Below are 23863 nucleotides of genomic sequence, written 5' to 3' on the forward strand. Positions count from 1 at the left end.
TCTACTGCATAACTTGCACTTATTGCAAAAAGATATACATCGGCGAAACAGGCAGAAGACTAGGTGACCGATTCCGAGAACACCTTCGAGACGTGGAAAGGAATGACAAGGACACATCGAAACCAATCGCTAGACATTTTAATTTACCTAATCATTCTAAGCAACATATGGCAATCTGTGGTCTTTCCTTACACTTAGGTTGCACGGAAAGCCGTAAAAATCTTGAACAAAAGCTCATCTTTCAAATAGTTTGGATATATCGACAAAGTTGAGGTGGTAAATTGGCCACCGTGACGATTGCAAGGGCTGACATTTCGAGCGTTAGCCCTTCGTCGGAGCGAAGGGCTAACGCTCCGACGAAGGGCTAACGCTCGAAACGTCAGCTTTTGTAATCGTTACGATGTCCAATTTACCACTTCAACTTTGTTGATATATCCAAATTATTTCGTTACTCCCACCGACGCAGCCCCAAACAGTTTCTTTCGAAGCTATCAGCCTTTATTCATTTGTCCAGGAGGAGTTGCTCATATGTTCGATGGAAAAAAAATGACAGAATTAAAAAAGGGAAGACAAAAATGAGAGTAAAGACAAAGATAACTTCTTAAAAATTTTTGAGTTAGAGGTTAGAATCTGAAAACCGTTTCCCAAAAGCAAGAAAACCAGAAATGCGATAAGTGCAATGTTCACCTCAAAAAATCGGCCCGGAATATAATCCAGACTTGTTGACTTGCGTGATATCTGTTTAGATGGACTTGTTGAACATGATGTCAGTGAATTTCACTTAATTTCAGACTTTCCAGTGTCTAAAGAAACTTCAGCAAGAAAAAAAAATAATAGTAATAATAATAACGTGCCACTTTTACTAGAGCAATCTGTAAGGGCCTATATCCTCAAACAAAGGGAAAGGAATATTGTTTGTTAGAAAGCAGCTGTTGGCTAGAGAACGGCTGCGAAGGATACTTGCCATTTTCAGGTCAGCGGAGACAAACACGAGACATGCACGCGGGAGAATGCAGCAAAGAAAGAGCGACAATCGTCCCTCGGAGCTCTACCCGACTTCCTCTGGCGCCAGGCTCTGTTCACCTCAAACTTAAGTACAATTGCTCTGCAGAGAATGCGCTACAAGACACAAATTATTAAACCATTTCTTGGTTGATTGGGCATCCAATATTAGAAAGAGCTTTCTTGACGATTATAGAAACAAGGGCTATTTAGGTTGGCAAGTAGTGGCGTAGCTAGGATTTTATATGTACGAATTTCTGTGCCCCTTACGTGAGGTGGCTTCCACCTCTGCTTTATTTTGTGTATCAGCAAGCTCGTGTTTATGCCGCGAAAATGATTGACACATGGAGTATGATAAGAGCCATGTGGATTCTATGCATTTGCGCGGTTTTTGTAAAATGGAATTATTAGGTTTATCTATTGTTCTAAAATCAAATCTTTTCAACCACCAAAACGCAACACCATCAACTACAGAAGTGCCATTACATAACTGCTTTAATAGCCAGTCTACATAGTTGAAGATTGTTGTAGGCTTCTTCGCCTTTAATCATAAAATTACAATACCTAAAGCACGCCAAAAGCTACTATTGTTCATGATTTATATGATTTAGACTATGAAAAAAAATTCAGTTCTAAAGCATTCCTTGGATATTAAAAACTAAAAATTAAACTTACTACGTCCTTACAGACGACTTTTTAAGCAATCACAACTGATGTCTCCACGTTGTGCAAAAATCCTGACAGCGAGTTAGATTCTGATCCTATGTTACATAAACAGAGCTGAATAACATCTACGCATGTCATATAAGCATCTATAAATCCATAGCAACAATATATATTAATTGATATGGCGCACTTTTTAAATATTTGAAAGCTTTAATATCCTTGATCCATTAATACTACTTTTTTAGGGAAAAAAATATAAAAAAAAAACTGTCACTCAGGCCTGCCCAGCTCACGTGTCGATATAAATGTAGCCAAACTTACTCAAAATGCATTTTGACGATCGATAGAGAATGGTTAATTTCAGCAAGGATGAAACTATGGTGTGCAAAAGATATTTCGTGTCCCTTTTGAGAGACATCTGAGGCGAAAGTTTGAAGCTTAATTTCTCTACTAGTATCGTAATCTAGGGGGAAAACCGCACCGCGGTTCAATGTTTTTAAAATAATCTGCCATTTTAGTCTAGTGTTGCTACGGTTTAAAGAGTGAGCCCGCAAAAGTCCTTGAGATTTGAATGTGGTAACTGACCGCACTCTGATTGGCTCTTTAATATGCAATGTTAATTGATGGAAGTCTGGCTTACAGAAAAATTGTCTGTTGTTTCTTAACTTTTCTACATTACAATTACAGAAAAATTGTCTGTTGTTTCTTACATTTTCTACATTACAATGCAACACAATTTGGTGTTGCTTGACTTAACCTCTATAAGTATATGGTAGACTGAAGCCTTGATATCTTTGTTTGAACTCTCAGATCCGATTCGACCTTCACCGAACCACGAGTAACGAGCCTGACGCCCTAAGAAATTACGAATTTATGATTATTGAACTTTTTGTGTTACTAATGTTCAGTTCTGCTGTATGTAGCTGAGCAAGTGCAATCTGAACAAAGTTCACCACGTCACCTTCCAGGCTAAGGTTTATACTTTCAGAATGTTGTCCAGGCAAGTTAAAAATTACAAGAATATTTTCTTTTTACAAAAAGGTCCAAGGCTATTTGTTCTCTCTCTTTCCTGCTGCAGCCGAGCAAGCACATCCTGAACGAATCTCACTAGGTCATCCTACAGGCCAAAGTTCTTGACATAAATCACCAATGCATGATCATAACAGTCTATTGCTTCTTGAATGAGGCCAAGATAATTATGTACAGCACCCAGGTTTTTGTAAGTATCTGCAACATTGACGTGCTCCGAATCGACCATTTTAAGAAAAACATCCAGCGCTCACTCGTGACAGTCTTTTCCCTGCTTTAGGTCACCCAGCTGCGAGTGGACAAGGCCCAGGTTATTGCAAGACATTGCAACAGAAACATGCTCAGGTCCGAGCTTTTTCAGCTTAACATCCAGCGCTCGCTCGTGAAAGTCTTTTGCCTGCTTTAGGTCACCCAGCTGCGAGTGGACAAGGCCAAGGTTATTGTAATACATTGCGACATCAACATGCTCAGGTCCGAGCCTTTTAAGTCGAACATCCAGCGCTCGATCGTGAAAGTCTTTTCCTTGCTTTAGGTCACCCAGCTGCCGGTGGACAAGGTCCAGGTTATCATAAGACATTGCGACAGAAAGATGCTCAGGTCCGAGCTTTTTCAACTTAACATCCAGCGCTCGCTCGAGACAGTCTTTTGCCTGCTTTAGGTCACCCAGCTGCGCGTGGACAGTGCCCAGGTTATTATAAGACGTTGCGACATCAGCATGCTCAGGTCCGAGCTTTTTCAACTTAACATCCAGCGCTCGCTCGAGACAGTCTTTTGCCTGCTTTAGGTCACCCAGCTGCTCGTGGACAGTGCCCAGGCTATTATAAGACGTTCCAACATCAGCATGCTCAGGTCCGAGCTTTTTCAGCCGAACATCCAGGGCTCGCTCGTGAAAGTCTTTTGCCTGCTTTGGGTCACCCAGCTGCTCGTGGACAATGCCCAGGTTATTATAAGACAATGCGACATAAACATGCTCAGGTCCGAGCTTTTTCAGCCGAACATCCAGGGCTCGCTCGTGAAAGTCTTTTGCCTGCTTTAGGTCACCCAGCTGCCCGTGGACAGTGCCCAGGTTATTATAAGACGTTGCGACATGAACATGCTCAGGTCCGAGCTTTTTCAGCCGAACATCCAGCGCTCGCTCGAGACAGTCTTTTGCCTGCTTTAGGTCACCCAGCTGCTCGTGGACAGTGCCCAGGTTATTATAAGACGTTGCGACATCAGCATGCTCAGGTCCGAGCTTTTTCAGCCGAACATCCAGGCCTCGCTCGTGAAAGTCTTTTGCCTGCCTTAGGTCACCCAGCTGCTCGTGGACAATGCCCAGGTTATTATAAGACATTGTGACATGAACATGCTCAGGTCCGAGCTTTTTCAGCCGAACATCCAGGGCTCGCTCGTGAAAGTCTTTTCCTTGCTTTAAGTCACCCAGCTGCTCGTGGACAGTGCCCAGGTTATTGAAAGACGTTGCGACATGAACATGCTCAGGTCCGAGCTTTTTCAGCCGAACATCCAGGGCTCGCTCGTGACAGTCTTTTGCCTGCTTTAGGTCACCCAGCTGCCTGTGGACAATGCCCAGATTATTGTAAGACGTTGTGACATGAACATGCTCACGTCCGAGCTTTTTCAGCCAAACATTCAGTGCTCGCTCGTGACAGTCTTTTGCCTGCTTTAGGTCAACCAGCTGAAGGTGTACAAAACCCAGGTTATCATATGACGTTGCGACATCAATATGCTGAGGTCCTAGCTCTTTCAACCGAATATCTAGGGCACGCTTGTGATAATCTTCTGCCTGCTTTAGGTCACCCAGCTGACGGTGTAGAAGACCCAGGTTATCATATGACGTTGCGACATCAATATGCTGAGGTCCTAGCTGTTTCAACCGAATATCTAGGGCACGCTTGTGATAATCTTCTGCCTGCTTTAGGTCACCCAGCTGATGGTGTACAAGACCCAGGTTATCATATGACGTTGCGACATCGATATGCTGAGGTCCTAGCTCTTTCAACCGACTATCTAGGGCACGCTTGTGATAATCTTCTGTCTGCTTTAGGTCACCCAGGTGACGGTGTACAAGACCCAGGTTAAGATATGACGTTGCGACATGGACATGCTGAGGTCCTAGCTGTTTCAACTGAATACCTAGGGCACGCTTGTGATAATCTTTTGCCTGGTTTAGGTCACCCAGCTGACTATGGTTAAGACCCAGGTTATCGTATGACGTTGCGACATCAACATGCTCAGGTCCTTGCTATTTCAACCGAATTTCTAGGGCACGCTTGTGATAATCTTTTGCCTGCTTTAGGTCACCCAGCTGACGGTGTACAAGACCCAGGTTATCATATGACGTTGCGACATCACAATGCTGAGGTCCTAGCTGTTTCAACCGAATATCTAGGGCACACTTGTGATAATCTTTTGCCTGCTTTAGGTCACCCAGCTGACGGTGTACAAGACCCAGGTTATCATATGACGTTGCGACATCAATATGCTGAGGTCCTAGCTCTTTCAGCCGAACATCCAGGGCTCGCTCGTAACATTCTTTTGCCTGCTTTAGGTCACCCAGCTGCCTGTGGACAATGCCCAGGTTATTGAAAGACGTTGCGACATGAACATGCTCAGGTCCGAGCAATTGCAGCCGAACATACAGGGCTAGCTTGTGAAAGTGTTTTGCCTGCTTTAGGTCACCCAGCAGCGAGTGGACAAGGCCCAGGTTATTGTAACACATTGCGACAGCAACATGCACACGTCCAAGCTTTTTCAGCCAAACATTCAGTGCTCGCTCGTGACAGTCTTTTGCCTGCTTTAGGTCACCCAGCTCAAGGTGTACAAGACCCAGGTTATCATATGACGTTGCGACATCAATATGCTGAGGTCCTAGCTCTTTCAACTGAATATCTAGGGCACGCTTGTGATAATCTTCTGTCTGCTTTAGGTCACCCAGCTGAAGGTGTACAAGACCCAGGTTAACATATGACCTTGCGATATCGACATGCTGAGGTCCTAGCTGTTTCAACCGAATATCTAGGGCACGCTTGTGATAATCTTTTGCCTGCTTTAGGTCACCCAGCTGACAGTGGTAAAGACCCAGGTTATAGTATGACTTTGCGACATCAACATGCTCAGGTCCTTGCTCTTTTAACCGAATTTCTAGGGCACGCTTGAGATAATCTTTTGCCTGCTTTAGGTCACCCAGCTGACGGTGTACAAGACCCAGGTTATCATATGAGGTTGCGACATCAATATGCTGAGGTCCTAGCTCTTTCAACCGAATATCTAGGGCACGCGTGTGATAAAATTCTGCCTGCTCTAGGTCACCCAGCTGCTCGTGGACAATGCCCAGGTCATTATAAGACGTTGCGACATGAACATGCTCACGTCCGAGCTTTTTCCGCCGAACATCCAGGGCTCGCTCGTGACAGTCTTTTGCCTGCTTTAGGTCACCCAGCTGCCTGTGGACAATGCCCAGGTTATTGTAAGACGTTGCGACATGAATATGCTCAGGTCCGAGCTTATTCAGCCGAACATCCAGGGCTCGCTCGTGAAAGTCTTTTGCCTGCTTTAGGTCACCCAGCTGCTCGTGGACAATGCCCAGGTTATTAAAAGACATTGCGACATGAACATTACCAGGTCCGAGCTTTTTCAGCCGAACATACAGGGCTCGCTCGTGAAAGTCTTTTGCCTGCTTTAGGTCACCCAGCAGCGAGTGGACAAGGCCCAGGTTATTGTAAGACATTGCGACATCAACATGCTCAGGTCCGAGCTTTTTCAGCCAAACATTCAGTGCTCGCTCGTGACAGTCTTTTGCCTGCTTTAGCTCACCCAGCTGAAGGTGTACAAGACCCAGGTTATCATATGACGTTGCGACATCAATATGCTGAGGTCCTACCTCTTTCAACCGAATATCTAGGGCACGCTTGTGATAATCTTCTGCCTGCTTTAGGTCACCCAGCTGACGGTGTACAAGACCCAGGTTATCATATGACGTTGCGACATCAATATGTTGAGCTCCTAGCTCTTTCAACCAAATATCTAGGGCACGCTTCTGATAATCTTCTGTCTGCTTTAGGTCACCCAGCTGACGGTGTACAAGACCCAGGTTAAGATATGACGTTGCGATATCGACATGCTGAGGTCCTAGCTGTTTCAACCGAATATCTAGGGCACGCTTGTGATAATCTTTTGCCTGCTTTAGGTTACCCAGCTGACAGTGGTTAAGACCCAGGTTATCGTATGACGTTGCGACATCAACATGCTCAGGTCCTTGCTCTTTCAACCGAATTTCTAGGGCACGCTTGTGATAATCTTCTGCCTGCCTTAGGTCACCCAGCTGATGGTGTACAAGACCAAGGTTATCATATGAAGTTGCGACATCAATATGCTGAGGTCCTAGCTCTTTCAACCGAATATTTAGGGCACGCTTGTAATAATTTTCTGTCTGCTTTAGGTCACCCAGCTGACAGTGTACAAGACCCAGGTTAACATATGACGTTGCGACATCGACATGCTGAGGTCCTAGCTGTTTCAACCGAATATCTAGGGCACGCTTATGAAAATCTTCTGTCTTCTTTAGGTCACCCAGCTGACGGTGTACAAGACCCAGGTTATCGTATGACGTTGCGACATCAACATGCTCAGGTCCTTGCTCTTTCAACCGAATTTCTAGGGCACGCTTGTGATAATCTTTTGCCTTTTTTAGGTCACCCAGCTGAAGGTGTACAAGACCAAGGTTATCATATGAGGTTGCGACATCAATATGTTGAGGTCCTAGCTCTTTCAACCGAATATCTAGGGCTCGCTCGTGATAATCTTCTGCCTGCTTTAGGTCTCCCAGCTGACGGTGTACAAGACCCAGGTTATCATATGACGTTGCGACATCAATATGCTGAGGTCCTAGCTCTTTCAACCGAATATCTAGGGCACGCTTATGATAATCTTCTGTCTTCTTTAGGTCACCCAGCTGATGGTGTACAAGACCCAGGTTAACATATGACGTTGCGATATCGACATGCTGAGGTCCTAGGTGTTTCAATCGAATATATAGGGCATGCTTGTGATAATCTTTTGCCTGCTTTAGGTCACCCAGCTGACGGTGTACCAGACCCAGGTTATGGCATGACGTTGCGACATCAACATGCTGAGGTCCTTGCTCTTTCCACCGAATTTCTAGGGCACGCTTGTGATAATCTTTTGCCTGCTTTAGGTCACCCAGCTGACGGTGTACAAGACCCAGGTTATCATATGAGGTTGCGACATCAATATGTTGAGGTCCTAGCTCTTTCAACCGAATATCTAGGGCACGCTTGTGATAATCTTCTGCCTGCTTTAGTTCATCCAGCTGACGGTGTACAAGACCCAGGTTATCATATGACGTTGCGACATCAATATGTTGAGGTCCTAGCTCTTTCAACCGAATATCTAGGGCACGCTTGTGATAATCTTCTGCCTGCTTTAAGTCACCCAGCTGACGGTGTACAAGACCCAGGTTATCATATGACGTTGCGACATCAATATGTTGAGGTCCTAGCTCTTTCAACCAAATATCTAGGGCACGCTTGTGATAATCTTCTGCTTGCTTTAGGTCACCCAGCTGACGGTGTACAAGACCCAGGTTATCATATGACATTGCGACATCAATATGCTGAGGTCCTAGCTCTTTCAACCGAATATCTAGGGCACACTTGTGATCATCTTCTGCCTGCTTTAGGTCACCCAGCTGACGATGTACAAGACCCAGGTTATCATATGACGTTGCGACATCAATATGCTGAGGTCCTAGCTCTTTCAACCGAATATCTAGGGCACGCTTGTGATAATCTTTTCCCCGCCTTAGGTCACCGAGGTGACGGTGGTCAAGACCCTCGTTATTGTATGACGTTGCGACATCAACATAGTAAAGTCCCAGCTCTTTGAACTGATTATCTCGGGCACGCTTGTGATAATCTTTTGCCCGCATTGGGCCACCCAGCTGACGGTATAGGAGAGCCAGGATATCATATAACGTTGCGACATCAACATGCTGAGGTCCTAACTCTTTCAACCGAATATCTTGGGCACGCTTGTGACAATCTTCTGCCTGGTTTAGGTCACCCAGCTGATGGAGTACAAGACCCAGGTGATCGTATGACGCTGCCAAATAATCTTGCTGAGGTTCTAGGGCACACTTGTGATAATCTTCTGCCTGCTTTAGTTCACCCAGCTGACGGTGTACAAGACCCAGGTTATCATATGACGTTGCGACATCAATATGCTGAGGTCCTAGCTCTTTCAACCGAATATCTAGGGCACGCTTGTGATAATCTTCTGCCTGCTTTAGGCGATCCAGCTGACGGTGTACAAGACCCAGGTTATCATATGACGTTGCGACATCAATATATTGAGATCCTAGCTCTTTCAACCAAATATCTAGGGCACGCTTGTGATAATCTTCTGCCTGCTTTAAGTCACCCAGCTGACGGTGTACAAGACCCAGGTTATCATATGACGTTGCGACATCCATATGCTGAGGTCCTAGCTCTTTCAACCGAATATCTAGGGCACACTTGTGATCATCTTCTGCCTGCTTTAGGTCACCCAGGTGACGGTGTACAAGACCCAGGTTCTCATATGACGTTGCGACATCAATATGCTGAGGTCCTAGCTCTTTCAACCGAATATCTAGGGCACGCTTGTTATAATCTTTTCCCCGTCTTAGGTCACCCAGGTGACGGTGGTCAAGACCCTCGTTATTGAATGACGTTTTGACATCAACATAGTAAAGTCCCAGCTCTCTTAACCAATTATCTCGGGTACGCTTGTGATAATCTTTTGCCCACATTGGGCCAGCCAGCTGACGGTATAAGAGAGCCAGGTCATCATATAACGTTGCGAAATCAACATGCTGAGGTCCTAACTCTTTCAACCGAATATCTTGGGCACGCTTGTGACAATCTTCTGCCTGGTTTAGGTCACCCAGCTGATGGAGTACAAGACCCAGGTGATCGTATGACGTTGCCAAATCCTCTTGCTGAGGTTCTAGGGCACGCTTGTGATAATCTTCTGCCTTCTTTAGTACACCCAGCTGACGGTGTACAAGACCCAGGTTATCATATGACGTTGCCACATCAATATGCTGAGGTCCTAGTTCTTTCAACCGAATATCTAGGGCACGCTTGTGATAATCTCCTGCCTGCTATTAGTCACCCAGCTGACGGTGTACAAGACCCAGGTTATCATATGACGTTGGGACATCAATATGCTGAGGTCCTAGCTCTTTCAACCGAATATCTAGGGCACGCTTGTGATAATCTTCTGCCTGCTTTAGGTCACCCAGCTGACGGTGTACAAGACCCAGGTTATCATATGACGTTGCGACATCAATATGTTGAGGTCCTAGCTCTTTCAACCGAATATCTAGGGCACGCTTGTGATAATCTTCTGCCTGCTTTAGGTCATCCAGCTGACGGTATACAAAACCCAGGGTATCATATGTTGTTGCGACATCAATATATTGAGGTCCTAGCTCTTTCAACGAAATATCTAGGGCACGCTGGTGACAATCTTCTGCCTGGTTTAGGGCACCCAGCTGATGGAGTTCAAGACCCAGGTATGACGTTGCCAAATCATCTTGCTGAGGTTCTAGGGCACGCTCGTGACAATCTTTTGCCTGATTTAGGTCACCCAGCTGACTTGGTACGAGACGCATGTTATTGTATGACGATGCAGTGTATTTCCGTGAGGACACCACTGATTTGCCTTTTACGTCTTCATGGAACAAAAAAAGGATACTTTCCATCAACCAACCGAGAAAAGAATCCACAATAAATAAAATTGCAACTATCATCAAAGGTAAGCATTACATGCTTTTTAATTGCAAATTTGGAGCGACAGTCACTATTGAGCGGCATCATGGCTCAATAACAGACATGGATGTTTCTGAACATTGAGAATAACATTTCTACCGAGATAGAGGATTATGGCATTATTAATACGAAATTCAAATTGGCATCACTTTAACGAGTTCAAGAGAAAAAATTCCTCCATATTACGAGGGTAGGGATTGGAGTTCAAGGATATGGACAGTAGTAGGAAAAGGGGGTTTCAGGCACATTTTTTAAAATTGCCTGAAAAACAGGGCAATTTTGAAAAATGATTTTTTTCATTTTTTATCTTATTTAAAAATGAAAGACGATGATTTCAAGGCAAAATGATTGGCGCATTTTGTTTTTTCAAAATCAAAGCAAAATTGAAGAATTTTGAGATTTGATTCAGTGGGTTTCTGGCACATTTTTTAAAATTACCTGAAAACAAAGCAGTTTTGAAAAATGATTTTTTTAATTTTTTATCTCATTTAAAAAAAACCATGTTTTTAAGGCAAAATGATTGACGCAGTTTCTTTCAAAAATTAAAGAAAAATTGAAGAATTTTGAGATTTGATTCAGTAGTAGGAAAAGGGGATTTCTGGCACAATTACCTGAAAAAACAGGGCAGTCTTGAAAAAAATTCAGTTGCCTCAGAAACAAGGCAGTTTAATCGTGTTTTTAAGGACATTCTTAAAAAATGATTTTTTTTAAATTTTTTATCTCATTTAAAAATGAAAGACGATGATTTTATGGCAAAATGATTGACGCATTTTTTTCTTTCAAAAATCAAAGCAAAATTGAAGAATTTTGAGATTTGATTCTCAAGACAATCTGAAAATGCATTTGAACCATCAGAAAAAACTAATGACAATATCTCAGAAATAATCCCAAAAGAAACACATAGAGGCTTATGAAGCATTCTCTTCGTCGAATTCCTTCAGGAGGTAGCTCAGTTTTAGGTGGAACAATCTGAAGCTCTTCTCTGACAAATCCTCGGTTTGGTCCATCTTTTAGATAGTAAAGAACAGGTTCTTTTTCATTCACAAGTGCTTTTTCGATATGGAAAACTTTTAGAGACCAGATTGGATCTGTTGCTCTTCTTTGTCCACCTTCTAACTCGCCGGGAGCATAGAGATATCTCACGTTTTTTGAATAGTCAAGTCTCTTTTCTTTCAAGCCAACAGGTCTTGAATAAGAAGTTGAACTCTTTGCGTCAACCACCTTTTCTTTGATTGCGTCAATTGGTTTCTTTCCAGTCAATCTTGTCTCCTCACGATTTAATGCTGAAACAACTTCTGGAAGCCTCTTCACCCATTCTGTTGATCTGGTTCTGTCTTTGAAGTTCATCTCTTGGCCGTATTGGAAACTAAAAAGGCGCTCACCCAAAGTTCGATTAAATCGCTCAACTATCCCTTGATCTCTATCAACGTTTACGTTTCCTCTTCTAATTTTCACATCATGCTTTGCCATCTCTTTAGTTGTTTCACCCATGAATTCACGTCCAGGATCAACCTGAAGAATTTTTGGCCATCTCAATGGTCCTTTTTTGTAGATTGTCTGGAAAGCCTTTGAGACCTCAGAAGATTCTTTTGAGGTGAGAGGTTCAGCAGCCTTGAATCTGCCTGCAACATCAACTACTGTCAATGCATATTTATAGACCTTTCTAAAAGTTTGTCATGAGGAAGGAAAAGATCGGCCTGATGAACTGCCTTTGGAAAATCAACATCAAACTTTGGCTGTGAGATATGCTTAGGTGCAGGCAAATAAATCTGCCAGATGGCTTGCCTCATCAGCCAAAGCTTTGCAACATCTTCAGGAACCCGAGCTTCTTCTGCCAACTTTTTCACTGCACCCAATCCCTTCCAAAATCCTTTCGGGCTATAGTAAACTCTTGAAAGTTTTCTCTCCATTTTCTTTTGCTTTCACAAAAAACGACTGGCAGCTAAACCCAAAGCCAAAGCCATTCCTCCGGCATAAATCATTTCACCTTGCTTCTGTTGTGTGCTCGGTTTGTAGAAGTTAGAAAAATGTGGTTCTTTCATATCAAGCTCTTCACTATGTGCCTTGTTGTAAAGCTTTAAAGCATAATCTGTATGAACAAAATTTTGATTTGCCTCTTTTTTGATTCGGTCGTTTGCTGCAATCCAATTGAGAAGCTTTGTTCGATTCTCTTGATATTTCTCATAAGCTACCTGGTATTTTTCTACAGCAAGATCATGTCTCTTCTCTTCTTCAACACTATTTTTATCTCCACTCAAATATTTTGCGAGATAGCTCCCATCAACAAATGCAGTTGCATTGATGAGTGCTCCTCCAATCATTATTGCTATGCTTGCCATTTTATTAATCATCGTTATTTTTGAAGAAATGCTCTGCCTATCTCACTCCGCTTATCTCGTGAATCAATATCAAGACATCCATTGAGACTGTCTTAATATTCACTGACTGCCGAACATTTCTTAAGATGGCAAAATCTCCTGTTCTTCAAGATATCTTTTTGCTGCGATTGATCCAGCGATCACGAGAGTGAACTTTACATAGTTCATGAGAATTGAACTCGGATCAGAAGTCATTGGTTCTTTGATAACTCTCTTTGCCACCCATCCAATTCCAGCAGCCAATCCAGTCAATGTAGCTGAATCAGTCAAAGTTTTCACAAGTGTATTATCAGACATTTTTATTTGAAAGACAATAAAAAATCAATCCATTGGTTTTACTCCTTTTGGAATTTGAGGCAACTCCACTGATTCCCCTGCAGAGATGCGCTGAATTTGCCTTGGTTCTGGCTTTAGTTCTGGGTTTGGTCGTGATTTTACGAGCTCCATCAACTCTTTCCTTTTATAGTACAGTCCAGCCAGTGAAAGAACAATACTTGCTACTGCAAGAATTTGAGTGAGTGAGAACGATGATGATGATGATGGTGATGATGATGGCTCTGGTTTTGGTTCTGGTTCTGGCTCTACATTTGACTGCTTCGAAGCACTCACCTTTTTTTGCTCTCTAACTCTTCTGTTATGTTCAGCAAGTTTTTTTCCAGCAGTGACATGCCCTGGATCTTTTTTCGGTTTCGTCTTATTTTGATCAGTTGAAGTGACTTGTTGTGCTGGCAACGACTGCGACGGCTCGGGCTATCACCCTCGCCCTTGCTCTGCTGGATCTTGAGATTCTTTCTCTTCCATTTTATTTCTTGTCACATTATTTTTAAGTTCTTATTCAAGTTCTTATTCAAGTTCTTAATCAAGTTCGTATTCAAGTTCTTATTCAAGTTCTTATTCAAGTTCTTTTTCAGTTTCTTTACAATTACTTTCTACTTCAACATTAACCACATTTAGTTTTAAGGGAACTTCAACATTTTTGGCAGTGAGAAGAGCAGCAATTGCGATCGCCATGTACTTTCCATACTTCAAACTCAAGCTTCCTGCAATCATTCCGAGTTCTCTCTTCACAATGAAGTCATCATTCAGTCTTTCATGAGTTTTCCTTCATCAACAGGGAGAAAATACGCCAACGCTTTACACGAAAGCTGAAGAAATGTGTCGACTATCGCATCGCAAGTCTTTGAAGAGATTGAGGCCCCAGATCTTTTGAAGTACTTCTCAACATCTTTTTCAGAAAGCCTTTTGACTTGATTATGGGTGAGAGAAGCACCAATCATTTCCTTTGCTCTTCCACTCGCAACGAGAACAGCAAGTTGCTCTCGGTGATCTGAATCACTTGTGGGTTCTGCTTCGAGAATGTTCATAGCCATAATATCTGTGATTGCTTCTTGTTCTTTGCTCGCTTCGCTCATCTCAATTTTATTTCTTTTTCAAATTTTATATCGAAGGGATGGCAAAGTGATTAAATCAGATGAGAATATTTCTCATTCTTCAGCTTTGCTATCAATTCAATTTGCTCTTCTTTCGTCAAATCACCTGCATAATCATCAAATGTTGCCTTCATATCCCTGGCCAAAGGTGTGTAGAATAGAACCAGTGCAGCAATGTTTTCTCTGAATGGTTTTGCGATACTTGTCATCTGCTGTGTGAGCATTCAAACACTGATTCCCTTATGTCTTGCACTAAATGCTAAATTCACGAGTTCATTTGTCCTCTGCTTCACATCCTCTGAAGCCACACAGTCATCAAGGATGATAAGTGTATTAGTTCCCTCATAAACAAAACTAATGAGCTTGAGACAAAAATCAATCTGGTTTTGAAGTGGAGTCAAGATAAAGAGGTCTTTGTCTAAATCTCCAAAATTATTATAAGTTTTGTTGTGGATGAATGTTGGACAAATCAAAAAAATATAATGGAACTTCCGATTGAATTTATTGCTCAAAAGATTGACGGCATATTTTGTCTTTCCTGAATTTGTTGGTTCAACTATTAATGCATTGAAAGGAATATTCTGAGGATTCATATTTTATAGTGGCCATGTGAAAAAGTTGAGATCTTGTCTTCTCTTATGATTCTCTTATCATCATTTGCGCTCAGAGCAATCTTGTTGATGGTCTCACTGAATATCTCATGTCTGTGTGATCTAATTACATTCATCTTTCTGATTTGTATGTTTCTGCTAAATAAGCACTTTTTGTAGTCTTCGTGAGTTATATTCTTCTTTATCACAGTCTTCTTGATTCCCTTCCATTTCTTCTCTTCTTTGCCCTCAAGAACCTTGTAGCTGTAAAGTTTTGCTCTCAATCCAACAAACTCCTCAATAATCTTTCCACCAGCCTCATCTTTCATCATGCCCACAACTTTTTTGTTGCAACCAGTTGGGATCTTTGAAATGTGGTCTTCTGGAAAGTTGCTGGTATCAAACTTTTCTTCAACATCTGCTGCTATGTCCTTGTAAAAGTCTTCAGTTTCAATCTCATACATGAGACTGTCAGTGTCTGTGAAAAGAAGCTTGGCTTTATCTCCATATTTCTTTTTTATGTAGTTGTAGTGGAAATCGTACATCAAAGTCTTGCTGAGATCAAGAATAACCATTCCACAGAAAACTGGCTTGTCAAACTTTCTTGCTGTTCTCCCCATATGTATTGCAATGAGATTTTCGTCAAATATTGTGCAATGCTTGAAGTTTGGTTTTGCTGAAAGCTTTTGTGCTTTCTTTCGATTGTTGAGAAGCCTCACATCAACTCGTTTCCTGATGTTTTCCATTGTTTTTCCAAACACAGAGTTGTTCATCCACCTGAAGAAATCCTTTTCAAATTCATTCTTTGCATTTGTGTGCAAAATTTGTGTTGAGCTCTATATAACTTTTCAGCCAAGGTTCTTCTTCAAATTTGATTCCTCTGTAAATCTTTTTCACTCTCAAGCCGAGTTCAAGGCACTGTTTAAGATTCTGGTGATGAATGATATATTTCTTCTTATCGTTCAGATTTGGCGCAAGTTTCTCAACTTTGCTTGAGTTGATCATGATTCTCTCTGGAGCAAGAGGATAATCGTTGTTAAGATCATGAAGCTCTTCTGGATATTCAAGATCCATCTCAAGAATGCAGGGAATATTTCTCTCGCTCACTCCCCAGTCTCCAATCTCTGCTTGACTCATCCACTTGAAACCTCTGACAGGAAGAGGTTTTCACATTACCCATCCATAAAGATTGTTTGTGTCAAGATAAGTCAGATATTTTGATGGTTTTTCTCTGTCAAACTTTAAATTCTTGTATTTGTTGTTTGTTTTTCCATAGCGATTTGGGATCATTGAGATTCCTCCACGAATTCCTTTCTCAAACATCAGAAGCATGTCTGGATCACTCAAAAGCTCAAGCTCAACTTTTGTCACCTTCAATGCTGCATCCCAAGCCAATCCAGGAGCAGTGTAATACCAAGCAGGATCGAGATTGTAATTCTCAAGACAGACGTTTCTGAATTCTTCAATCACATCTGCAAGCAAGAGAACATCTGATTTGAGATAAAGATCATGATAATCACCCATGTTCTTCATCTTGAACTCATTCCAGATTTTTTTGCATGCTCATAATCTTCTTCACTTATATCACAGTCATTAAGCTTTGAGTAAAACTCTCTTTTTGGTGGAAGTTCTGTTTCTCCAAACTTTTCAATGCTGCTCATGTAATCATATGGATAAACACCCTTTCTTGAGATCAACTCGATGTCAGCGTCTCTAAACACCTCCCCAGTTTTCTTCAGCTTATCGTGGCTCAGATTACTGACCAGTTTATCGAGAGAAGAAGCCATGAACTTAAAACTATCGATAAAGCGAAGCTTAGTCTTGATGGTAACTTCTTCTTTGTTGGTGTAAGAGCCAACAGCAACAGATTTGCTGAAGCTGATGTACTTCTCTTCATTATTGGGAATGCATTTTATGTCTCCCTCAGTCTTTCCAAGATTCTTGACGAAAAGATGAGAGTCATAGCCAGCCAAGTTGTGAAATATGACAGGAGTGAACTTTGGCTTTGCGAATTGAAATTGCAATTTCTGTGTGCAGCTCCTCTATACTTGCCAGTGAAATGACAATGATCTCTAACTTTGTCGCGCGAGTTGCCAATCAAAGCGAGCACAACAGGATCAGTGGGGAAAGACTCACCACATATCCAACAGCACTTTGCCGCATTGAACATTTTCTTGTCTTCATCAGTGAAGATCATCTTCTTTTCAAAGTCAAATTTTTTGTGAATCTTCTTGATGTTCTCTTCTAGCATTTCAACAAAGATCTGAGCAACATCCTCATCATCAGACTTTGCTATGTAGATGAATGGCTCTTGAGAATAAAGCTGGTCATCAAAGCAGACAACCTTATAGCAAAAGCCGGACGGTTCATGTTTTTGATATTTAATGGTGAAGCTCTTGTCGCTTCTTGGCTCACAAGAGTGAAAAGGTTTATTGAAAGATTCAAAGTCAGCATAAACAACAAAGGGCACCCTTAATGATTGGTTATGTTTCTTGAATTTGATAAAAGTTCCTTTTTTTGGCATTTGAATCTTGACAGCCTCATCGTTTGCGCAAAGCACCTCTTGCTCCGCAAGCTTTTCTCTGCTTGAAAAGTGATTCAAACACCTGACACAAAATTCTTTTGGTTCTTTATGCTTTGAAACTTGACTCGAGAGAAGCCTGCTAATGTTGTTTATCAAGCAGTAGTGCTTATTAGCAACTGCATCTTTCTCGATAAGAAGAAGATTGATCACCTGATTCCTTTCTTTGGCTGGTGACTTGCTTGAGAGGATAGACTCTGGCCTCACTTTCATAACCAAACACGTTTACCGCGATATTTTCGTTCTGTTTTTCAAACTTTTTTATCTTGTCAAGCTCAACCGGGAAGTTGATTCCTCTCCAGTCGAGTCGATCAGATTGTTCTTTAAGAATCTTTGTTGTTCATTGAGGGTTTTTCTCAACTGGATAAAGCACTCTTGTAATGCACCATTTAAAACATTCATTATCTTGATTTTCCACATTGATTACTGCTTTTTTTCCTTTAAGCTCTTTTGGAAGTTCGCTGTAAGAGCTGCCGTTCAAAGGGTTGTACTCTACAAGATGCAATTCAAGTGAAATGACTCTGTGAAACTCCCAGTTACTTCCGTTATTGTTGAATTCTTCAATTCTTTCCTAAATAGTTTGAACAAATCTTTCATACGTTTCACTTTCATCAGTTGCATTAAGATTTTCAATTGTCTTGGTGTGGAAATAAGCGTCAAGATACTGAACTTCTCCATCCATAGCTCGCCTCTTCATCTTGCAAGAAAGAATCATCTTGAGTTTTGTCTGGCGGTTCTCTCTCATGATTTTCAAGACTGCTGGTTTTGCCTCCTGCATGAATTGATTTGGCCCAAAACCCTCAACTCCATCTATTCTGAATTGTCTTGCAAAACCTCTCAATGCAGATGCTGACTCTCGAACTGTAAATGGACTATTTTCGTAGTTTTCAACGAACTCGTTCCATTCATCTGCTATTGTCGCGTCATCCGAAGTGGTGACGTATGGTCTGAATCCAAGCATCTCTTCAATTTCTCTTATTTCTGTTCTCCTTTACTCTTGCGGATCAAGCGTTAGCGACTGTGTTCTTTGCTGCCCAGAATTTCTTGTTGGTCTGAGAACTGGAACATTGAAATCTGCTGGAATTGGGTGGTCAATAATGTTTGATATCAACTCAATCAGCTCCTGCTTTGTGAGGCTTGAATATTTTTTTAGCCCAAGTCGTTTTGCCTCGGCTTTTAATTCTTTAACATTTCAGTTCTCCATTTTTTATAAGAATATAAAAAATTTATATTTTTATAAAATTTTATCTCGGTTTTTTTTCAGCTTTAGAAAATTATTTTTGGAAATTTGCTGGAATAAGATCAGTGTAGTAATTATAAAAATCTGCTTTTCTTTTCAAAGTAAATTGTGAAATTTTTCTGACCTCCCCTCGCTAGCCTTCGCAGTGATCTTTTATTTCTTCATCTGTCAAAAGCAGAAAGAGGTCTTCATCCATATCTTTTGGAAAGCGATAAGTTTTCTTCAGTCTTAATCTATCTTCTTCTATTCTGTTTTTCCAAAATTTATTTTTTATCTTGTGAATGAGATCAAAATCTATGTACATCATAGTGAATTGATGGCCTGTTATCTTTTCACGCTCGTCTCTCAACCATTTTTGATATTCCTTTTTCGGTTCAAGATATTTGGCTTCAAGGCGCCTTTGAACGAGAAAATTTTTGCTTTTTCTGAGTCTTCTATCAACTTCTCTCTTTTCTTCGTCGCTAAGAAGATCATAATCATCAAGAGTCCATTTCAATGGTTTTAATAATCTCACTGTTTGTGTTTTTATTTTTCCTGCTGGATCTCGAAATTTACAGAAAAAGCGGGATTCTTTGTCTGCTTCATTCATTTCTAATTCTTCTCGCTTCGCTTCTCGACTTCCTGACATTTTTGTATAATATAAAAAATATTTCAAAAAAATATAAAAAATGGAAGAAAAGAAAAATTTGATTCCAATAAGCATAAAAGATTTCAGAGAAATTGCCAAAGCCTGTGGAATAAAATACAGAAACAAGATTCCAAGCAAAGAATTGAAAGAAATGCTCGGCTACTGTCCTTTGAAAGACAAACGGAAGGTTGAAGTGAGTGATGAAACGGGTTTTCGCAAAGAATATCAATCACTCGGAGAAGCCGCCAAAGATTGTGGAATTTCGAATTCTTCTGGTATTAAATATGCACTGGATAATCAAAGAAATTTCATCAAAAGAAGATCAGACCAGAAAAACTTATTTGTGAGAGAAATTTGACATGATGAAAGATGGCGAATTTGAATAATTTAAATTCACCTGTCTGTTTTTTCAAAATACCACGCAAAGACGACAGGGTTGTTATGGAAATCATCCACCAATGAAAATTTGTCTGATGCATCAGACAAATTTTTTCATGTTTACATCCTTGTCGCGGAAGAAAAAATATCATTTCAAACCAGAAACAGCAGAAGAAACCAAGTTTTAATTCATGATTTTGTCTTGAAATAAACAAAGAAAACCCACTCGCTCTTTTGTCAAATTCAATTCTCAATTCTTTGCGAGTGTAAGCAGAGAGCCCAAATTTTTTGGTATTCTTTTTTTATTTCCTCTCTGAGAGTTGCAGTCTCTTCCTCAACTTCTTCTGGAGAATTTCGTGAATTATTTTTTCTGAGTTCTTTTTTCAGAGAATAATATTGATCAATTTCGCTCAGTATCGAGGCGAATTCGGCATCTGTTATTGAAGAGTCTTTCAAGGCCTTTGACACGAGTCTGCTGATTGTTCGTTGCTTTGCTTCAGCGAGAGAGACGGTTTTTTCATGTTTTTCAGTCTTTTTCACGAGAGATTTGTTTGCGAGCGTCGTCGTGGCAGACGCGAAAGCAAGCAAGCCCGCAATGCTTGTCAAAGGCACAGAAATTATAATTCCCACACCGCTCAAAGCACCTGCGAAACCACCTATCGACAAAAGAGCTGCCGTGATGGATGTGACTGACGATGTTGTGCAGCACAGCTTTTACTCTCTTGTATTTTTTTGCGACTTTCTGGTGAAGTGAAATCTCATTTTCAATTTCCTTCTGGCAATCACAAATCTTTTTCAACCTGAAATCAGAGCCTGAATTTGGGAGAGAAGGATAAAGCGGTGGTGCACTTCGTAAAATATTTTCATCAGACATTTTTTATAATTAGATTATCTCAAACTCAAATCTCATTGGCATTCCATTAAAATCAACTATTTTATCATTTTCATCAGTCACAGAAATCTTCATTGATGTGATGTCATTCCTTTGAGATATTTTTCGCGGTGATGGGGTTTCAGAAAAATAGTTTACCCTCTCAAAGGGTTCTCCTGCAATGTCAAAACATGCAAGAACTTGTGACGGCCTTCCATTGAATAAATTTTCATTCTCATCCAAAAGATCGCAGTGGACAAGATAGTTGTTAAATGATGAAAAAGTTTTGAAAAAATTTGTTTTTTGCAAACGCCGTTTAATTCCAAGAAGATCAGCCAGATCATTATCAAGAAGAATCTTTTTGTTTTGAGGATTTTTAATTTCCAAACTTGCCCTTGAGGCATTCAGCCAAGCTTTGACTCCTTCGTTTTTCAATCTATCCACAAGAGCTTCACCAAGGCTTTTCAGTGAATAATTTCCTTCAGGAATGGTCTTTACAGATAAATTGTCCTGAGCATCAAATATAGATATTTCTCCAGAGTGACTCAAGTTGTTGTGATGAAATTTTGTGGGCCGAGGCCAGGAACGTGTTCGATAATTGAGTCAGTTTGCTAGACATAACGTCTCGTAGTCACGTTCGACGCACTAAAAACTACTATAAAACGAATACAAGAATTGTAAAGACGTGTAAAATGGTATATAAAAAGTCACTTGTAAAAATGTAGCGGAATTCCAAATCGATTTCGATCAATTACGATCCTCATCAGTAGTACTCCGCCATGTTTAAAATACTCATAAATAATTGTTCATATAAGTGACTCTGAAATGTCCACACTTCTTCCAGGCTTCATGTAAGCGGTCATGATGTATCAATCACAGCTCGTGGGATTTGAAAAAAGAGCTGTGATTGATACATCATGACCGCTTACATGAAGCCTGGAAGAAGTGTGGACATTTCAGAGTCACTTATATGAACAATTATTTATGAGTATTTTAAACATGGCGGAGTACTACTGATGAGGATCGTAATTGATCGAAATCGATTTGGAATTCCGCTACATTTTTACAAGTGACTTTTTATATACCATTTTACACGTCTTTACAATTCTTGTATTCGTTTTATAGTAGTTTTTAGTGCGTCGAACGTGACTACGAGACGTTATGTCTAGCAAACTGACTCAATCGACTCAAGTTGTGCCATGAGTTGTAAAGAGAACAGCTCACCAGCCTGATATGCTCAACGCTTCGCTAAACAAGATTCAAAAGAGGTTCTTTGAAGAGAACTGTGAAATCATTTGAAACTTCAATAATCGTCAACAAAACCATTTTGATTTTAAAAAAACAAATTAAAATGTTCATTGCGTGGTTAAGATCAGATGAAGCAAAAAGAATTGCCGAGAAAAAAAGAACAAAAGCCTGGAATGATTTCCAAGCACATTAACCGAATGCAGATTTGAGCAAGTTCAACGTGCAGGTAACATTCTTTAGCAATAAGGTGGGAAAAGCAAAAGTTTACTTAAATCGAGCTGATGGTGTTCAAACTAGTGTCTCAGGATCAATCAGAAAAGACTGGGATGATGAAATGAAGCACGCGCTTGGAATAGCAGAATTTCCCATTGAGCTCACTTTGAATCCTTCTGCAATTAAGGAGGTTACAGCAGTTCCATTTCACGAGAATGCGAAAAGTCACCTTAATGAAGCGATAAAGATATTTGTCACCCCAAATCAATATTTCGAAGCAAAATTCAGAGAAATATTCACAAGAATGAAAATTCAGCACAGGTTAGGCGCAGAATCAAAGAGATGGCTTTCTGGGCCAAATATGAGCAACTGGCCTCAACAACTCAACTTTGCTGTGTGGTGCGCTACTTCAGGCTGTGGAATCTCTCGTGAACTGCTTGACATGGTTCCAGAACAGATCAAGTCGTTTCTGCAGTTTCACATTTATTTCACAATCAGAAGAATTCTCTTTGAGATGGGTGGAATACAGAGTGAATCAGCTCTCCCGAGCGACTCAACTTTCAGTCAGATGAAAAATAACCACGCTCAGCCGTCGTTCAAAAGATTGTGTTCAGAATTTGGAATTTCGTCAAGCACAGACTTCCGCTTCAAAGAAGGTGGCAATCACGATCTCGGATCTGTTTTCATTTATGTCACAAATACTGGACCTATGGCAACTGCAATCCCATGTCCTGGTGACAACAAGTTCAGCGATGAAGGTGGGGAAGCTATAAAAGGCAATCTGATATATTTCATAAGGAATGACAATGTTAAAGTTGAAAAACAGTTTGAGTTTCTCATGGCAGATAAGTTGGAAGGCTTGGCGCAAGCCAGGATGGCGAGATTGAATCAGTCGATTGAGGCATTTGTTTATTGTATTCTTGGTTCACAAGTCAATGTAAGATCGTCCATCTTGGGGGAATCAGGAAGTGCGAAAGAGGCTCAGCGTGAGTTCCTTGTATTAGTTGAGGATGCAATAAGAATGACAGACATCTCAAAGAGCATACAGAGGTTTCAGCTCGCGATTGATGAGGCGAAAGTCAGACTTGATCTTGCAATCTCACCAGATAATTGGCTCATGCCTTCAAATCTTCTTTTGAACACACAGAGCACATTTATTACTGATTTATCACTTTCACGGGTTTATTATGAATCGACTTAACGGCCTGCTCCCAGTTGGCTTGTTAGCTCAATTGGTAGAGCGCTGCACTAGTATTGCAGAGGTCAGTGGTTCGAATCCTGTACAGGCCTGATTTTTTTCAGGTCTGATTTTCGCTATTACATAAATAGCGCTATCTACTGCGAGGATCGTGCCATACGTATCTAATACCGCAGTTCAAAATATATGAACTTCATATATTCATTGTATCTGATTTATCACTTTCACGGGTTTATTACGAATCAACTTAACGGCCTGCTCCCAGTTCGCTTGTTAGCTCAATTGGTAGAGCGCTGCACTAGTATCGCAGAGGTCAGTGGTTCGAATCCCGTACAGGCCTGATTTTTTTCAGGTCTGATTTTCGCTATTACATAAATTATTCAAGCTTTGGGAGGACCTCTTCTTGACTGAGAATGAGAGGGCAAACATGTTCAGAGAAGGTATTCAGTCTGAAGATCTTTCGAAAATCAGATGCAACGCTGGAGATAAGACTTCGGGCGTTGATAAAGAAAATAAGCTCAATGAAGTGTATAGAAACATATACAGGATTCCATTGGATCATGATATTTTGAAAGATCA

General features: G+C 40.9%; 5 protein-coding genes and 1 pseudogene across 5 annotated transcripts in view; 1 reads left to right on the plus strand and 5 right to left on the minus strand.

Moving 5' to 3' along the window:
* Window positions 1–23863, minus strand: part of LOC111325029 (uncharacterized) — a 225318-nt gene that overhangs the window by 46105 nt on the left and 155350 nt on the right. The gene's annotated exons all lie outside the window — the stretch shown is intronic.
* Window positions 11391–12020, minus strand: LOC148730007 (uncharacterized). The gene has a single exon (XM_088759654.1). The coding sequence runs from the start codon at window positions 12018–12020 to the stop codon at window positions 11391–11393; it is 630 nt and encodes a 209-aa protein (XP_088615780.1).
* LOC148730008 (uncharacterized) lies at window positions 12445–13221 on the minus strand. The gene has a single exon (XM_088759656.1). It carries the CDS (start codon window positions 12878–12880, stop codon window positions 12452–12454), a length of 429 nt encoding a protein of 142 aa, XP_088615782.1. The 5' UTR covers window positions 12881–13221; the 3' UTR covers window positions 12445–12451.
* LOC148730009 (uncharacterized) lies at window positions 13518–15700 on the minus strand. Its single transcript, XM_088759651.1, has one exon. It carries the CDS (start codon window positions 15698–15700, stop codon window positions 14927–14929), a length of 774 nt encoding a protein of 257 aa, XP_088615777.1. The 3' UTR covers window positions 13518–14926.
* LOC148730010 (uncharacterized) lies at window positions 16840–18469 on the minus strand (annotated as a pseudogene).
* On the plus strand, window positions 22448–23445 carry LOC148730011 (uncharacterized). Its single transcript, XM_088759650.1, has one exon. It carries the CDS (start codon window positions 22448–22450, stop codon window positions 23285–23287), a length of 840 nt encoding a protein of 279 aa, XP_088615776.1. The 3' UTR covers window positions 23288–23445.

Source organism: Stylophora pistillata, chromosome 5 (assembly GCF_964205215.1).
Source record: "Stylophora pistillata chromosome 5, jaStyPist1.2, whole genome shotgun sequence".
NCBI lineage: Eukaryota > Metazoa > Cnidaria > Anthozoa > Scleractinia > Pocilloporidae > Stylophora > Stylophora pistillata.